This window comes from Fopius arisanus, unplaced genomic scaffold (genome assembly GCF_000806365.1).
Source record: "Fopius arisanus strain USDA-PBARC FA_bdor unplaced genomic scaffold, ASM80636v1 scaffold00008, whole genome shotgun sequence".
NCBI classification, from domain to species: domain Eukaryota; kingdom Metazoa; phylum Arthropoda; class Insecta; order Hymenoptera; family Braconidae; genus Fopius; species Fopius arisanus.
Genome location: NW_011887747.1, coordinates 634660 through 648646, shown reverse-complemented (window position 1 = coordinate 648646; position 13987 = coordinate 634660). Strand labels below are relative to the sequence as shown.

At 37.9% G+C, this 13987-nt stretch overlaps 1 protein-coding gene across 2 annotated transcripts; it reads right to left on the bottom strand.

Annotated features, from left to right (window-relative positions):
* Positions 1–846: 846 nt before the first annotated feature.
* On the bottom strand, positions 847–13819 carry LOC105273913 (uncharacterized). Of its 2 annotated transcripts, XM_011316630.1 has the most exons (7): positions 13588–13819; positions 12923–13516; positions 12559–12818; positions 11836–11904; positions 10984–11073; positions 1378–1635; positions 847–1288 (listed from the first exon to the last, which is right to left on the bottom strand). In XM_011316630.1, the coding sequence occupies exons 1-7, from the start codon at positions 13757–13759 to the stop codon at positions 1022–1024; spliced, it is 1710 nt and encodes a 569-aa protein (XP_011314932.1). In that variant the 5' UTR covers positions 13760–13819; the 3' UTR covers positions 847–1021. The 2 variants fall into 2 exon arrangements, with proteins under 2 accessions (XP_011314932.1, XP_011314933.1); XM_011316631.1 differs by lacking the exon at positions 11836–11904.
* Between the last annotated feature and the right edge of the window lie 168 nt (positions 13820–13987).

Here is a 13987-nt window from a genome sequence, read left to right as displayed (position 1 = left end):
AAGACACCGTAATCAATAATTATAATGATGAAAGCCCCATATAAATAAAATGTTTCTTTTGATCATTGGCTTTTTACTCATTTTACTTCAAGTTTGTACTGGCTACTTTTCAACGGAATTCAAGATAAACGTTGCGTGGCTATGATGAACTATCGTAAAAATCGTTTGCTTTTGAAAGTTGAAAGTATAAGGTTCCTGTGAGGGTTCAAAGCGTGAAAGCTTTTAAGCGGGGTTTGCTATTTTTTTTCAAGTTTCATTTGCTTTTTTTGTCCATCGCATCAAGGAAGTTTATCAACGTGCAGCGAGAGATTGTTTAACATAAAGTAGGAAGCCCTTCTTGGATTTTAAAAATTTATAAACGTTATTTTTTTCGTTCACGTGGGGAAAATTACTCTCAGCTGCGTTGATGAAGCATAAGCCATACATAGCCGTCCCATGTCTGTACATCTAATAAGGACGATGCGGAAAAACATAAGAAACAATTGGTAGTTATGTATGCAGTTTATAAATATTTTATACGGAAAATATATAATACATTGAACAGAATTGATTGAACTGTGATAAAAGAAAAATTGATAGAGAATTCAAATGATATTATTCGTATATATTATTCATATGTCATTCGGTGATAAGTAGTAATAACGAGAATACACATAAAAAATCTTTATGGGATATTGATGACTAATTCGGTGTGGTATGGCAGCGTAGTGATATTGGCGCACTGGGGATTCAACATTATTTCCACTTAACGAGGGAAATATATCGACGTTATATATCCCCTCAGTAGAAACGCAGAATAGATTGCTATATCGCGGCTTAATTATCGATATTTTTTATCGGTACATGTTTTAAGTGGAAAATATGCAGTTCAATGATGATTTCAATAATAATAAATGTCAAATTAAAGAGCGATTATTGCTGGGAATTCACGCTGATACGAGGTATGGGTTTTGCAGTAGGGTATTACAGTTAAGATCTCAATGTGAAAATAGGCCCAATAGTCCGTTGTTCATGTATGAAACTAATAACGATAACCATTGTTTCCACTTGGATAACCAACACCACCGTCGTTTCGGTAGCCATTTCCTGTAGCTTCTTGTGTGTAAGTGACTACCGGTCTGAAACCATTTTGATCGGCAATGTACTCGACAGTCTGACGTCTGCCGTCAGGCAACAGGACGTAGTAGACACCACGTGTCACATCATCGTCACGACTCTCTTTATGTCCAAAATCATTTCCACTTTCCGCATCATTCACCATATATTCGAATTCGTATTTAGCTGGCGACTGAAATTATAAACCACGGGGGAAAATTTGGTTAACGTCTCGCTGAGTTTGAACGCGATGTTTAACGTGAGTGGCGTTAATGAACTTACGTCATTGGATCCATCATCGTAACCACCACCGGCTCCACCGCCGGGTGGTCCATACTGCTGATTCGGCGGAAGGTATTGATTTGTTCCAAATCCAACGTTTTGTCCATTTTGCCCTGACGAACCATCCCCGGAATACTCATTTTTACGGGGTGGGCCGTATTGTTGCTCGGGAGAGAGATATTGACCAATTGGTGGCTCTGGGCGGCCTGAGGCTAAGGCTGATACTAGGAGCAACATCAGTGCTGATTCCAGGAACATCTAAATCCAACACGATGGGAAATTATACAAAAATTTCTATATTCATCATATTTTCATTTGCTTTTACCGAAAAAGTAATAGTCGTGGTCCGAACTGTTACCGAATGCTACTGTTATGTATACTGAACTCCCAATGGTAAACAAATTGTTCGGGATATTTAGGTAAACAATGGAGATATTAGAAACGTCCAATGTTGCTCTAAAATGCTTCACGCTCGTAAACCAAATAAATCATTATGAAAAAAAAAAAAACAAGAGCTTATTACTGGTTCCGTATGAATTATGTCAGAAAACTAGAAATTCCCATACTTGGTTGTGACCCCTTACTCCATGTTCTCCATTCCTTGTAAATATAATATGACGTGACCTATCATAAAGCATTAACAAATTTCCCAAATACTGCTAACGAAAACAAAGTAGAGTATCATTAGAATTTGCTAACAAAAAGGTTTCGATTGCAGCGAATTTCTACGAAGCAAAAGTTGTGTATTCAATTGGCGAAAAGTGAGAACACAAAAGAGGAGACTCGACGATAATGAATCAATTCGAGTCGGATAGTGTCGCAATGCGTAACTGCAGGAGTTCTATCCATTAGGCGTTAAAATCTGTAATACCAATCTCTAGTGCTTTGTGCCCCCTTCCCTGTATTCATCGAACACTGGGATTCATGGTGTTGGTGTTTTGGCACAGCTTCTGGATACTCGAAAATTGGGATATGGGACAATAAAGATTCGGTACAGCGCCTTGAGTGTTGTATAGTAACACTATAGCAGTATTTCTGCTATAATCATTAACTTTCCCATTATGTTGAATACAGCACACGTAAACGGGCACAGTGGACCTCTCGGGACACGTAGGATTTGCCGGATATTTCTCGCTAGATCTGCTTTATTTATTTTTTTGTTTGTGTTATGGGATATTTTTATTCTCGTCTCCTACGCTGTTTTTAATTTCTTCCATAATTATTCGATTGGGATCCCTCCCCAGTTTCCCTTATCTTTTTTCTCTTTATATGCTCTACTTAGACTCAGAACAACAATAATGTGCTGATTCAGTCATGGTTATCACCGCGATGTATATTGGTCAATGGTGCGCGTGACGAGATGTCATCAACATCGCGATCTCTTACAAAGTCATTGGTGAATGGAAGATGCGCTGAATGCGCTGAATACTTTTTCTATGTTGGCACGGTTGAATGATAAAGACCAAGACAAAGCGGTATACGTTGGGGAATAAGTTTTGGTGCCGTAGAGCTCGGAATTGACGTAATATTGCACACGCATCTCTACAGATGATGTCTTCCGTGTCATGCTCGTCTTCACGCTGAATGCAAATGCTGAACTATTTTATTCCAAGTTTTTTCCATATAACTCCGTATTATGCTCCGGGGATTTCCGTATTGAAGAATTAATAAAGGGAACGATGTGCTGGAATATTGGGAGCAACGTGGAATTTTATTTTTCATCAGAAAACCCCTCACTCTATTACATACCATGTTTTTCAATGCAGGGTACATAATTAATTCTAATTAAAATAATTCTAAAAAAAAGGCCAATAGTACTATTCTCTGTGGTCTAGTCCATTTGTTCATTATATGGTAAAGGATAGGGTATTGTAAAGCGGTCGACTTCTCATAGGCCGGGAATTTCATTAGTTGTATACAACTTAAGCGGTCTTTCTATATTATTATATTGCAGCTTGAACATCTGTATGCCAAGTCCGAAAGAAAGCAAATTGAAAAATTTCCAAGAGACTTTTTCAGCTAAAACACCTCTTCGAATCCAGCCAAGAATTCCCCGTATAAAAATTATTCTTTCATCAAAGCTTTTCCAACGGATAAATTAATAAACAAATAGTTGGAACAAGGGAGTTTAAGGGAGAGGAAAATGGAAGGTATATAGTAATATACTTACCATGATGGAATCCTTTATGAATCGGTGATTGCGTCTGCCAATGGTTAAAATTAGTTAAATACGGAATGACACTTGCAATGAGGGATTGACGTTGATCTGGTGTAATGAAAACGCGTCTATATTAATAGTGCGAAAGATGGCAATGGGATGCCGAGTGCGAGGTAGCATCTCCCCTGTGGCTGGTTTTATACTTTCGCAGAGGGCCCGTCGAGGATCATCCTCCCGTTCTCCGATATGTAACATCACGAGCAAGGCCGTTGCGCCATCATGATTTCCTTACACAACGGGACCGGACCCCGTCGATCTTTCGGGGATGAATTCTGTTATTACGCACTCCTTCATCAAGCTACTTGTATCGCACCTCTCGCCGTTTATCTCTTCCTTTTTTTCTATCTCCTTCTCCATTTCCCCTTCATCAACACTCCGCACTCCTTGGAAGGTGTTTTTAGATTTAGACTGCTACCGTCGAGTGTGTAATTGAGACACTGCCGATTATCGCTCGATTGACCGATCGATGATGCCGCTGCATCCCTAGGCAAAATTTATCATCAACTTTCCGTTTCTTTGCTCGATCCATCGAAATCGTATAATAAATTAACGTGTCGTTGTAGCAAGAGCGCATCGTTATTTTAAGCCAGTCGCGATTTATTACATTCATTTTACTTTGTGATACGTCTTCTTTTTCACGATTAACCTCGCTGGTGTTACTAATTATCCGCCTTGTGCCCAGCATCCACTAATCGACTTTTTCAACGTCGGCGGCCACTGGTAACGATGTTGGAAAAGAGAAAAAAATCTCCCAATGGAGAAGAGGAAAGAGGCCATCGAAAAAAAACCTGGGGCGATATGAAGTCGTAAAAGAAAAATTATGACATAACAATTGCAATGCATCAGAATTGAGCGGCAGCCAATTATCAAACAACATGGTATATTCTTCTGGTAATTCTCTCGCGCCATAGTCGTTATTCATTTGCAATTAATTTATGATTGTATACATTGTCCCAATTAACTTGGCCAGAAAAGTGCTTGCCAAAGCGACCTTTATTTTCTGGCCGAGAGGATTTAAATCTGATTGTCCATAAAAATAAAAATAAAGGTGTCTTTTGCTCTGTTGAATCTCAACTCTCGAAATCATGTGTCTAGAAGGACAGAGAAGTTGTTGGTGCAGCAAGAGGGAAATACAGCTGCGCCTGAAGTATATCCTGGGAGGTAGGCAAACAGGTCGATAGAGGAAGCTACACAGAAGCCCAGAAGATGCAAAGGATGCTCCGAGAATGTGTTCCATAGAGAGATAATGTGATACTGAGTATTCATATTTTGTGTGATGCCTTTCATGCGAAAAGTACCTGATAAATCACTGCGTGTTTGTTATTTTCGACTTTTCAATCGCATCCTATAAAATATTATAACGGATAAGTTAGTAAATTTACCCACTAGTGCATTCTTTTAAAAATCTTTTCCTACACTTATCACTTTCTCAATTCGTTTTCTTTAACAAACATTAGCACCAATTTTCGGTAAACAAACTTTGAGCTTATCTCTCACGTATTGAGTATCAGTGCACGAATAAGTTTTCACTCTCTCTGTGTAGAGGGCATACGTGTAGCTTGACCAATGCAGGAAATTTAACTTTCTGCCTCAAAATTGCAGTAAGAAGTAGGCACTTTCGACCGAGGTATGAAGAAAATATTCATACATCATATACACGATTGAATTTTAATTGCAGTGAAATATTGATCGATTCACTCAATAGGCGTCAGTTAATCTGCGATCTATATTAATTGGTAATCGAGTGATGCACACAATGGAATTTTATTGCTAGTGAAAGTGCAACTTGTATTGTTGTGGAATTTTTTTCTCTCAAAATTTCAATCATTTCAATCGCAAAAAAAAATTTTCTTTCCAGGGTTGCAAAGTATGTAGGAGCTCCAGGAATATTCCAAGGCTTACGCTCCTCTGCCAGTTGATCCTCTTGTACGTGCAGAAGCTACAGCAGGATGAGCAATTCGGGCAATGTTGGAAAGAGCGGCAGATTTTCCCCTAGGTGATGCATATAAATCGTTGTAAATTCATAACGACGCGGGGACAAGCTTAATATGTTGTGCCTCATGAATGGCCAGTATGTGAGCAGCACGTACGGTGTATTTGCTTGATATGAGCCAAGAGTTAGTGGGCTACCGAGGAGTGCGTGACGAACACCCGACCAGAGTTACCCTGTGCCGCACGATCCTCATAAATTATTGTCCCATGCTATTGCAATAGTTTTACACTTTTAACATCTTCCTTATGAGCCATCAATATTTTCTAACATGAATATTTAAATTTTCCAACGTCAACCTCAGGAACCTCTAGTTTGAGTTCCAAAATCGTCAAATCCATCCGCGCGGATGGGCTGGCCAGAGGGCCCCAATGATATTACTAAACCATCAACAGCAAAAATTTGCCAATTGGGTTTGCGTGGAAATATTGATGTCCCGATGGGTCCAGCTCATCAAGTTTCCAGTATTTCGGGCTTAGCTGTAATTGTATTGTGTGTTAAAAATCTAATGAACGCCAGATGGCAATCTTGACATTTTATTGGATTTACCTCTTACAAAGCAACTGAAAATATATTGTTCGTCTATTTAATTAGTAATGTTCATTAAAGTTTATTTATTGACAATGGAATATGGGGGACAGAGAAATAACTTTGTAACACAGTGGATTTAATACGTTAATTTTAATTTATTGAAAATGGCACGAGGAAGAAATGTCTGTTCAATACGACTTGCCAGAGCCGACTAAAGTGGTCAACAGGGCCAAAAAGAGAAAACGTCATAATGTGACAGTGGATCCCCAGTCCCTTTGCCATATGACCTCATGGCTTATGTTTATGTCTAATCCTAACATCTCTCTCTATGTTGATACATTTTTGAAACCATAGACTCATATAAATCAATTCGTAGAAAACTGAGGCTATATTCTAACAATTGACAATTATCGTCTCGTATTCTTCTGTCTCCTCGGTCTTACTGGTCTAGCGGATCTCGGAAATCGAACTAGCCCCCTATTTCAGGACTAATGTTCATTTCAAAAATGAAATATTCAAAAGTCATTTATCGAGCTACCAATCTACACAAAGCTCAGTCAAAATTAAACCTTGTAAAAAAAAATCATGTCTCAATGTTAATTATACGGGGAATGTCTGGCAGAGAATTTATTCTAGGAATACTCATCCAGTAACTCTTATACTCGTCATTATTATTATGATCGGATCGATTGAAAATATTATGGCAGAGGCTCACTCGAGTCCAACTTTCACTTGAGTGCACTTGAGGCCTTTTTTTCCTTCACATTTTCTTCATGCTCTTTCTTTCTATAATTATTATCGAATCACTGACTTTTCCAGACTCCCTGGAGCTGAATGGTTGATCTTCACTTAACCAATTAGAATTGTAATTGAACGGAGGCTGCTTTGGTAGTTGCATTGAAACGTCGTACTTGGGATTCTGAGGTTATGAACCCTTATACCATAAATCGCCCGGGTAAAAAGCTCCGTGTATTTGCTGTACCTCCCCAGTTAGATTCGCGAGAATGACTGAGACAGAGGAGAATTGAAATGCCCTACGGTAAAATGTACTTCAGCAGAATGTGGTTTCCTCCTTTTTTTCGTTTTGCCTTTTTTCATTTAGTGGTTTAGCGCCGGTATTCAACAGTTGAAGATCGTTGACTTCCCATTTTTAAGCAAGCCAGCGTGCAGGAGGAGCTGAATTCTTATCGAGTTATTAATTTGAAGCCTGGTCTGCACCTAGTCTCGAGAGATTATTATTCATGGGAGGAATGACCCTTTTATAATCTCGAGCTCTTCAAGTTTAAACAGAATTCATTTGTGATAGAAGCAATCTAATGAGTCCTTCAAGAACTCTTTCTCTCGTTCGTCAGATAATTTAGTTTTTTCCACTCTTTCCCTCATCACTATTGATTCAATGGTCTTTTTTGCTCATTTGGGTCAGAATCCATTCGCTAAAACGCTTTAAGATTATTAGTATAAAATTATTTATATCTCTCAATGTGAGTTAATTAACGGTTCGGGGAAAATATTTGTTTCTCCCCATATAGTTTTCAGATCTGGAATCAGGAGGTGAAAAACTACTAATTCAGGTAAAAATCAGCATCAAGTTCCGAGGCGGGGCGAGTAATAGACATTTACCAAGAATGGGATACAATTCCGATATAATCCATTATTTTGAAATTGTATTTAATCGCTCATCAATTAACAATGGATAAATAACATGGACAAATAACAATTAAAATGGAACCTGGGTTGGTGGGTTGAATATAGTGCAATAATTAGCGGATGATTAAATAGAAAAGCTGAGAAAATAGAGATCTATAAAATGTTCAGCTACAGGCGCACTGACTGATGCAACTTATGAAGATGAAAAGGAAAAGATGCGGCTCGGTGCAATGCAGTATACAGTACATCATCAAGAGTGGCAGAATAGTGCGCTTGATTCGTAGCGTCCATATACCTCCCTCGATCTTTTGCCTCTTGCGTCATTACATAATCGTGCTTTCTTGTATTTTGTTCACTGAATAACGTTCACTGAGCCCAGGCTAGGTCACTACATCATCATCAGGCGCACACTGAAAATGCCTAGTGGGCACCAATTCTCTCTGAGATGCTCTATATTGCATAACATTAGGACACCACTACGGTGCACATTATCGCTGATGATGTTGGTACAAAAGCCGATGAATTGAAGCCCCGCGATGCGTATTAATAGAGGGGTTTCATTGATCATTCCAATTCATAAGGGATTTATGATATTCCCCACGGATCGTTACCAATGGAATGCCGGGAATGGAACTCTAGAAAAGAGGTAGAAATATAATTTTCAGGGGAAGGGTGGAGAAAGGAAAAGAAAAGGGATACAAACTAGATAATAAGTCTCGAGTACTTATATCTCATTTTATGGGAAGAAACTTGAGAGGGAAAGGTCGAAAACAAGAGTATATCCGTTACGCAAAGGGTGAGCTATTAGTGCGAGATCACTTATCTCAAGTTGGGATCTTCTCAAGGAAGAGTGGCTTCCTTTTGATGGTAAGCCGACACTGTTGGTTTTGGTCTGACCACACGATGCATCGTCGTACCGTTAAATTTTCAACACCGTTATTTATACAAGATTCCGGTAATCTCATTCTTGTTGAGAGCACCAATTCAATTCACCACGTGCATTGTTGAAATTGCTTTAACTGGTTCCCTTTTTATTTTAGCGTGGCGCCGTTGTTGTGTAGTTTTTATTCATTTTCAGTTTTTATATAGAAAGGATATTTTATTTTTGACTGCAGATATATAGGTCGTTAGAGAAAAATTACAGATTCATAAATAGTTGATCCATTGAAATCTTAAGAGAGTATCATTGAAGTCAATTTTACGACTAATTTTTACACTAATACAAGAAAAAGCGTCCGTTGAACGAGCATGTTTTCATTTGAAAATAGCAATAAGCTTTTTTAGTTAGCAGCCAATATAATTCTTGAAGCAATCTTTACCCAAAATTACCAATTGCTGGCACTGAATGTTGATTTGTTTTTCGATAATTCACTTCGCAATCGATTGCACACTTGAATCAATCATGCGCGTACTTATAGTAGTGAACAGCGACTATTCAGTTGAATACAAGTAAACGTCCCTCCATTACTATATTTCTATAATCATCTTTCACTCGGAATTTTTTGCCGTTGTTTGTCTTCTCCCTTGTCACGAAAATTTCGCCGATTGAATTTGGCGTTGAAGTAATAGGCTCTCGTGTGCTTCAAACGCATTCCTCTTTGAAATTAGTTTAAGAAGAGATGAGATGACGGATGCAAATTGTTTTTCACGTGCAGGAGTCCGGAGAATATCGAGCTCCGTGAACCGGATAAGTGCGCGTACAGAGGTCTGTTTGATTTCTCACTCCATTTCGTGATTCCTACCTCCTCCCACAAACCTCACAAGCCGTACATCTGGGTTTATATTGCTCAATCGTGTATTCCTGTGTGCAGAGCATTTGGTAAACAATGACCTCCCACGGTACATTTGCGTTCCATGATCCTATTGAGTTCTACTATTTGACATTGTGTATATCCGCCCACTCGACTCATTCAAGTCTCGTTGTCCACTCGATGCCTACTCCGTGCCTATTTTCCATTGCCAGAGGAATAAAACGTAAGCAGCCATTGCGAGTACAACCTGGCGATAATAATTGAGAGTATGACAGTGAGTGAATCTCCCATTCCTTTATTTTCCGACACACTGGGTGTAAAGTGAAATTTGACGCATGCGCAAACTCCCATTCGCCACTCATCGTGACCACAAATATTGTTCGATACTCGCTGCAAATTTTTTTTCTACATTCGTGCACAGAGAAAAATCATGAATAAAATTATCCTGGTGATAGGATAAAAGTGTACCATGACTCACTTTTGAGGAATTTTTAATCTGACGATTAGCAAAAATTGATATAAAAATAATAAAATTTATTAGAAGTAAAATACATTTCATCTTACTGGAGCAGAATTTTCCGCATACAGCGAAAATTGATCAAAATTTCTATGAGTATAAATAAATAATCTACATTAGAGGAAAAAAATTACTGTTATTCAATTAGTTATTACACTGGCATAAAAATAATGTTTATCCGCTCAAGTCAATAAATTTTATCAGGTTTACTCATCTCTCTCTTTAATAGAATGCGTGTAAGAGAGAGGCAATGAGAGGATCCCTCTCCCTAACCCGGCCTCTAACCTCTCCCGAACAAGGTCCATGTGACGCAATTTATCACAACTGCCGGGGATTTCAATTTTTTTAATTTTATTCATAACAAATAGATGAACCAACTGATTGAAATTTCACTTGCGCCATTTGATAGAAAAACCATTCAAGTGTTTTCAGTGAAAAAAAATCCAAACGTTCACGGCGGAGATAATTCCATTGGGGTTTATGTTTTTTTTCTCAAATGGCAGCACGTGCCATTCAATTCCAGCAAATAATTGTTTATTGTTGACGGAAATGTATTGTAAACCTGTGTGGTGCGTGATAAAGTCGTTTTAATTGAGATTGGTATTTTTTACCATGACAGAACAGTAATTTTGGTATAGAAAATCATACAAATCCTACAGATGTTTGATCATTTTTATCCTCCCATACTGAAAATTTTTGTTCTACTAAGGATACAGATTATATTGTTAAGGAAAAATTAATTCCGAAATATTTTTAAAATCTATCTCATCAAAAGATAATTATTGGATCATGGGAAAATCAGTACATAATTATTCTTTCACGAGGATAACTTTTACTCAAAATTTCTCTCGGTTTGGAACTATATCACTTGCTTCCGGCGCTTATTGTGGTAAACCTCTCAAACGCCCAAAAATACTTTCCCGCAGTCGTATCGGAATGTCTTATTTCCTACCTTGAGCAGTATTCCATAATCGATAACGAAGAGGTTGTACACTGTGAATCTGATATTCGTGGTTTCCACCCGGCGCGCGAATGATTCTATCTGGAACATTTGTAATCAATGGATAACTGGAAAAAACTTGCATCTTTTCAATTAGTAGCAATCTTCTTCATATATAAAGAAGAGCATAATTCAATTCGAGAGTATCGAATTGAAGAAAATCAAAATTGAAATACATAATTCTAATCGGAGCTAAAATACAATACATACAATACGATATATGTATAATTTCATGCATATAGAGAAAATTATTTTCTTGGAAATAAAAGGATAAACTAGAAACTATCATGGCGAAGGGCATGCAGGAAAATCCTGATATAAAAAGAAGGAAGAAAATCGATCTCGAAATATCTCGAATGACCGTAAGGGTAAGTGACCGGTACGAAAAAAATCGACCTGCCGCCACAACATCGTAGCTAAACCTCAAACATTTCGAGCGGATGCGCGTACGGAGCACGCGCCGATGATCCCGTATGAAGAAAATAGAAAAAGCAATAGCATTAGTGATTTGGATAGACGTAGACACCACACAATTGAATGAGGGTAAAAAGGTGTTCTGTTTAATACCTTAATTGCAATTTTTTAGTTGAATAAAAAACCGTTTAAATCAGAACCATTTTTTCATTACAATGAAAGCCAAATGCTTTATTCGTAATTAGATTTTTTTGTCATTTTTGTTGCTCTATGGATTTGTGTTAGACGCTTCGGGGTAAAATTGTTGTATTGTAGAACATCTGGTGCCTGTCATTGTTAATCACACATCATGCATTCATGCTCATAACTGTACCATTCGAGTACTATTACCTCCTGCCTAAGCAAATGATGATCCGAGTTTGTCTGGCATTCATAGAGGAGAATACTGAGATACTTTCCCTGCTCGAAAACACGTACAGATTTTGTACTTTGACAATGTGGACGTGTAATAGCCCAAGTTCGAGTACCGACGTGCGTGACAAAAGAGTCGATGCTTTTGTGCATTGTGCTCTCGTTTATCGCACTTTCGCGCTTGGGTATTACACCGTATAATACGTGATGATGACGGTTGGAGATATGTCAGAGAAGAATTTAAGAGACATTTTTACTGCATGGACCATACAATCCTTCAAAATTTTAGTACTGAAAATGTTTTGACAATGGCATTGTTTCAATGGTTTGTATGATGTCACTGGAATAAAGTCGAAAGTGAATGCGGTTGAGTAAATCTTTTTAACAATATTGCAGTTGTATTCGTGGATGCCCGTCGAGTCGTTGAGTGCAAGGAAAAGAGAAATGGACATTTAAAAAAAAATATGATTGTACATTGATGTCAGAGGTTTGATGTGAATTGCAATTTTTGCGAGTCAGTGAGGATGTAAAATGGACGAGTGGGGCAAGATCATATTTTATTTTTTTTCCCCCATTTTTCTTGTCTTTTATCTTTAATTTTCTGAGAAAAGCTAGCAAGGGGCTGAGAAAATGAAAAGATACTTGGGAATGAGATTATAAATATGAAATGGTAAATCTGAATTTTAAATGATCAAAATTTACCTGAGAATTAACGGAATGAGATGCATCAATAATAAGTACACATTTTAAAAGAAAAAACATCACCAGGAGGAGTTCCATGGTAATGTCCGCGTAATGAGCTTGGACTTGATACGCTGTATAACCGAGATGCAGGTGTACAAAAATCCAGGCTATGGAGCTACTGAAGCTGACCAAAAGAACCAAAGCGTATGTGTTATTGACTGTGGCAACGACATCAGCTAGGAGTCCATAAGCTTCGCTGAGTAATTTCACCCTGAACACTGGAGAAAAACAAAAGGGAAGGAGAAATAGATTACAGCGATGAAAAGTTATGTCAAGGACGAATGTCATGATTCATTTCAACAGTTTCAAAAGAATTGCTCACCGTTGTTCATGTCCAGTGAGAGATTGCCGGGAATATTCTTAGCGGTATTAGTCATTGTTGGAATCAAATCATTGATTACTTCGTTTCGTTTTCTGACTCTCATGCACATAGCGACGAATGGTACAGTTGCAAAACTGCTCACTAACTGTGGTAATTGATTCGTAATACAGACAAGAACATACGTATTTTTTCTACTTGCGCTCTGTAAGTTAGCATACTCAATAAAGCCCATCAAAACCGTGAGCATTCCGATAGTGAGGATATGCACATGTTGAGCTTTCATGAAGGTTTTGTAAATGAATTTAACGTTAAGTAAATTTAGTTTTTCATCATACTTGAGAAGTAACGAATTCGAATTTTCATCATTGATTCTATTTAATATACTGCCAGCAACTATAAGTACGCAACATAAAATATCCATGACGAATCCAACTGGCTTTATCCTTATTGATTTTGAGATTATTCGCCACTCGGTGACTATGTCATTTGCGTAATCTATTGTCAAGGATACCATAACGCAGTATAATATCCAGAAGATTAGCATGTATAAATAGCCAATTGCCTTTATTCTCTCTATAATTAATGGACGTAATCCTGAAATGAAGGTGTTAATTATCAGGAGAGTACACAAACCTAAGTAACAATTGTACGTGGTTAATTCTAACCGATAATTCCGGTCACCCAAGCCGATGGCCAGCTCTCTTCGATGATATTGTGCGGTTGGAGGAGTTTCATATTGAAAATTTTCACTTGAGTTAAGCTACTGGTGTTACGTATCAGCGTATACTGATGGTCGAGATGGAGGGAAAAAAATGACAATCGCGTGATTTCCACCATAACAGCGCTGCATGTGTCTAAAAAATGTATAGTGTTTGTTGAATTGATATGCGTGTTACCATTTTCATGTGGAAAATAATTGCGAAAGCTTGCACAGTGGGTATTGATATAACATTTTTAATGATCAATGATCGGTAGTAGCAAGCATACATGAAAAATTAGTGACGTGGAATGAGTCCATATCCTCCTAATGTGATTGAACGAGAATGACATGCAGTCTGACAGAAT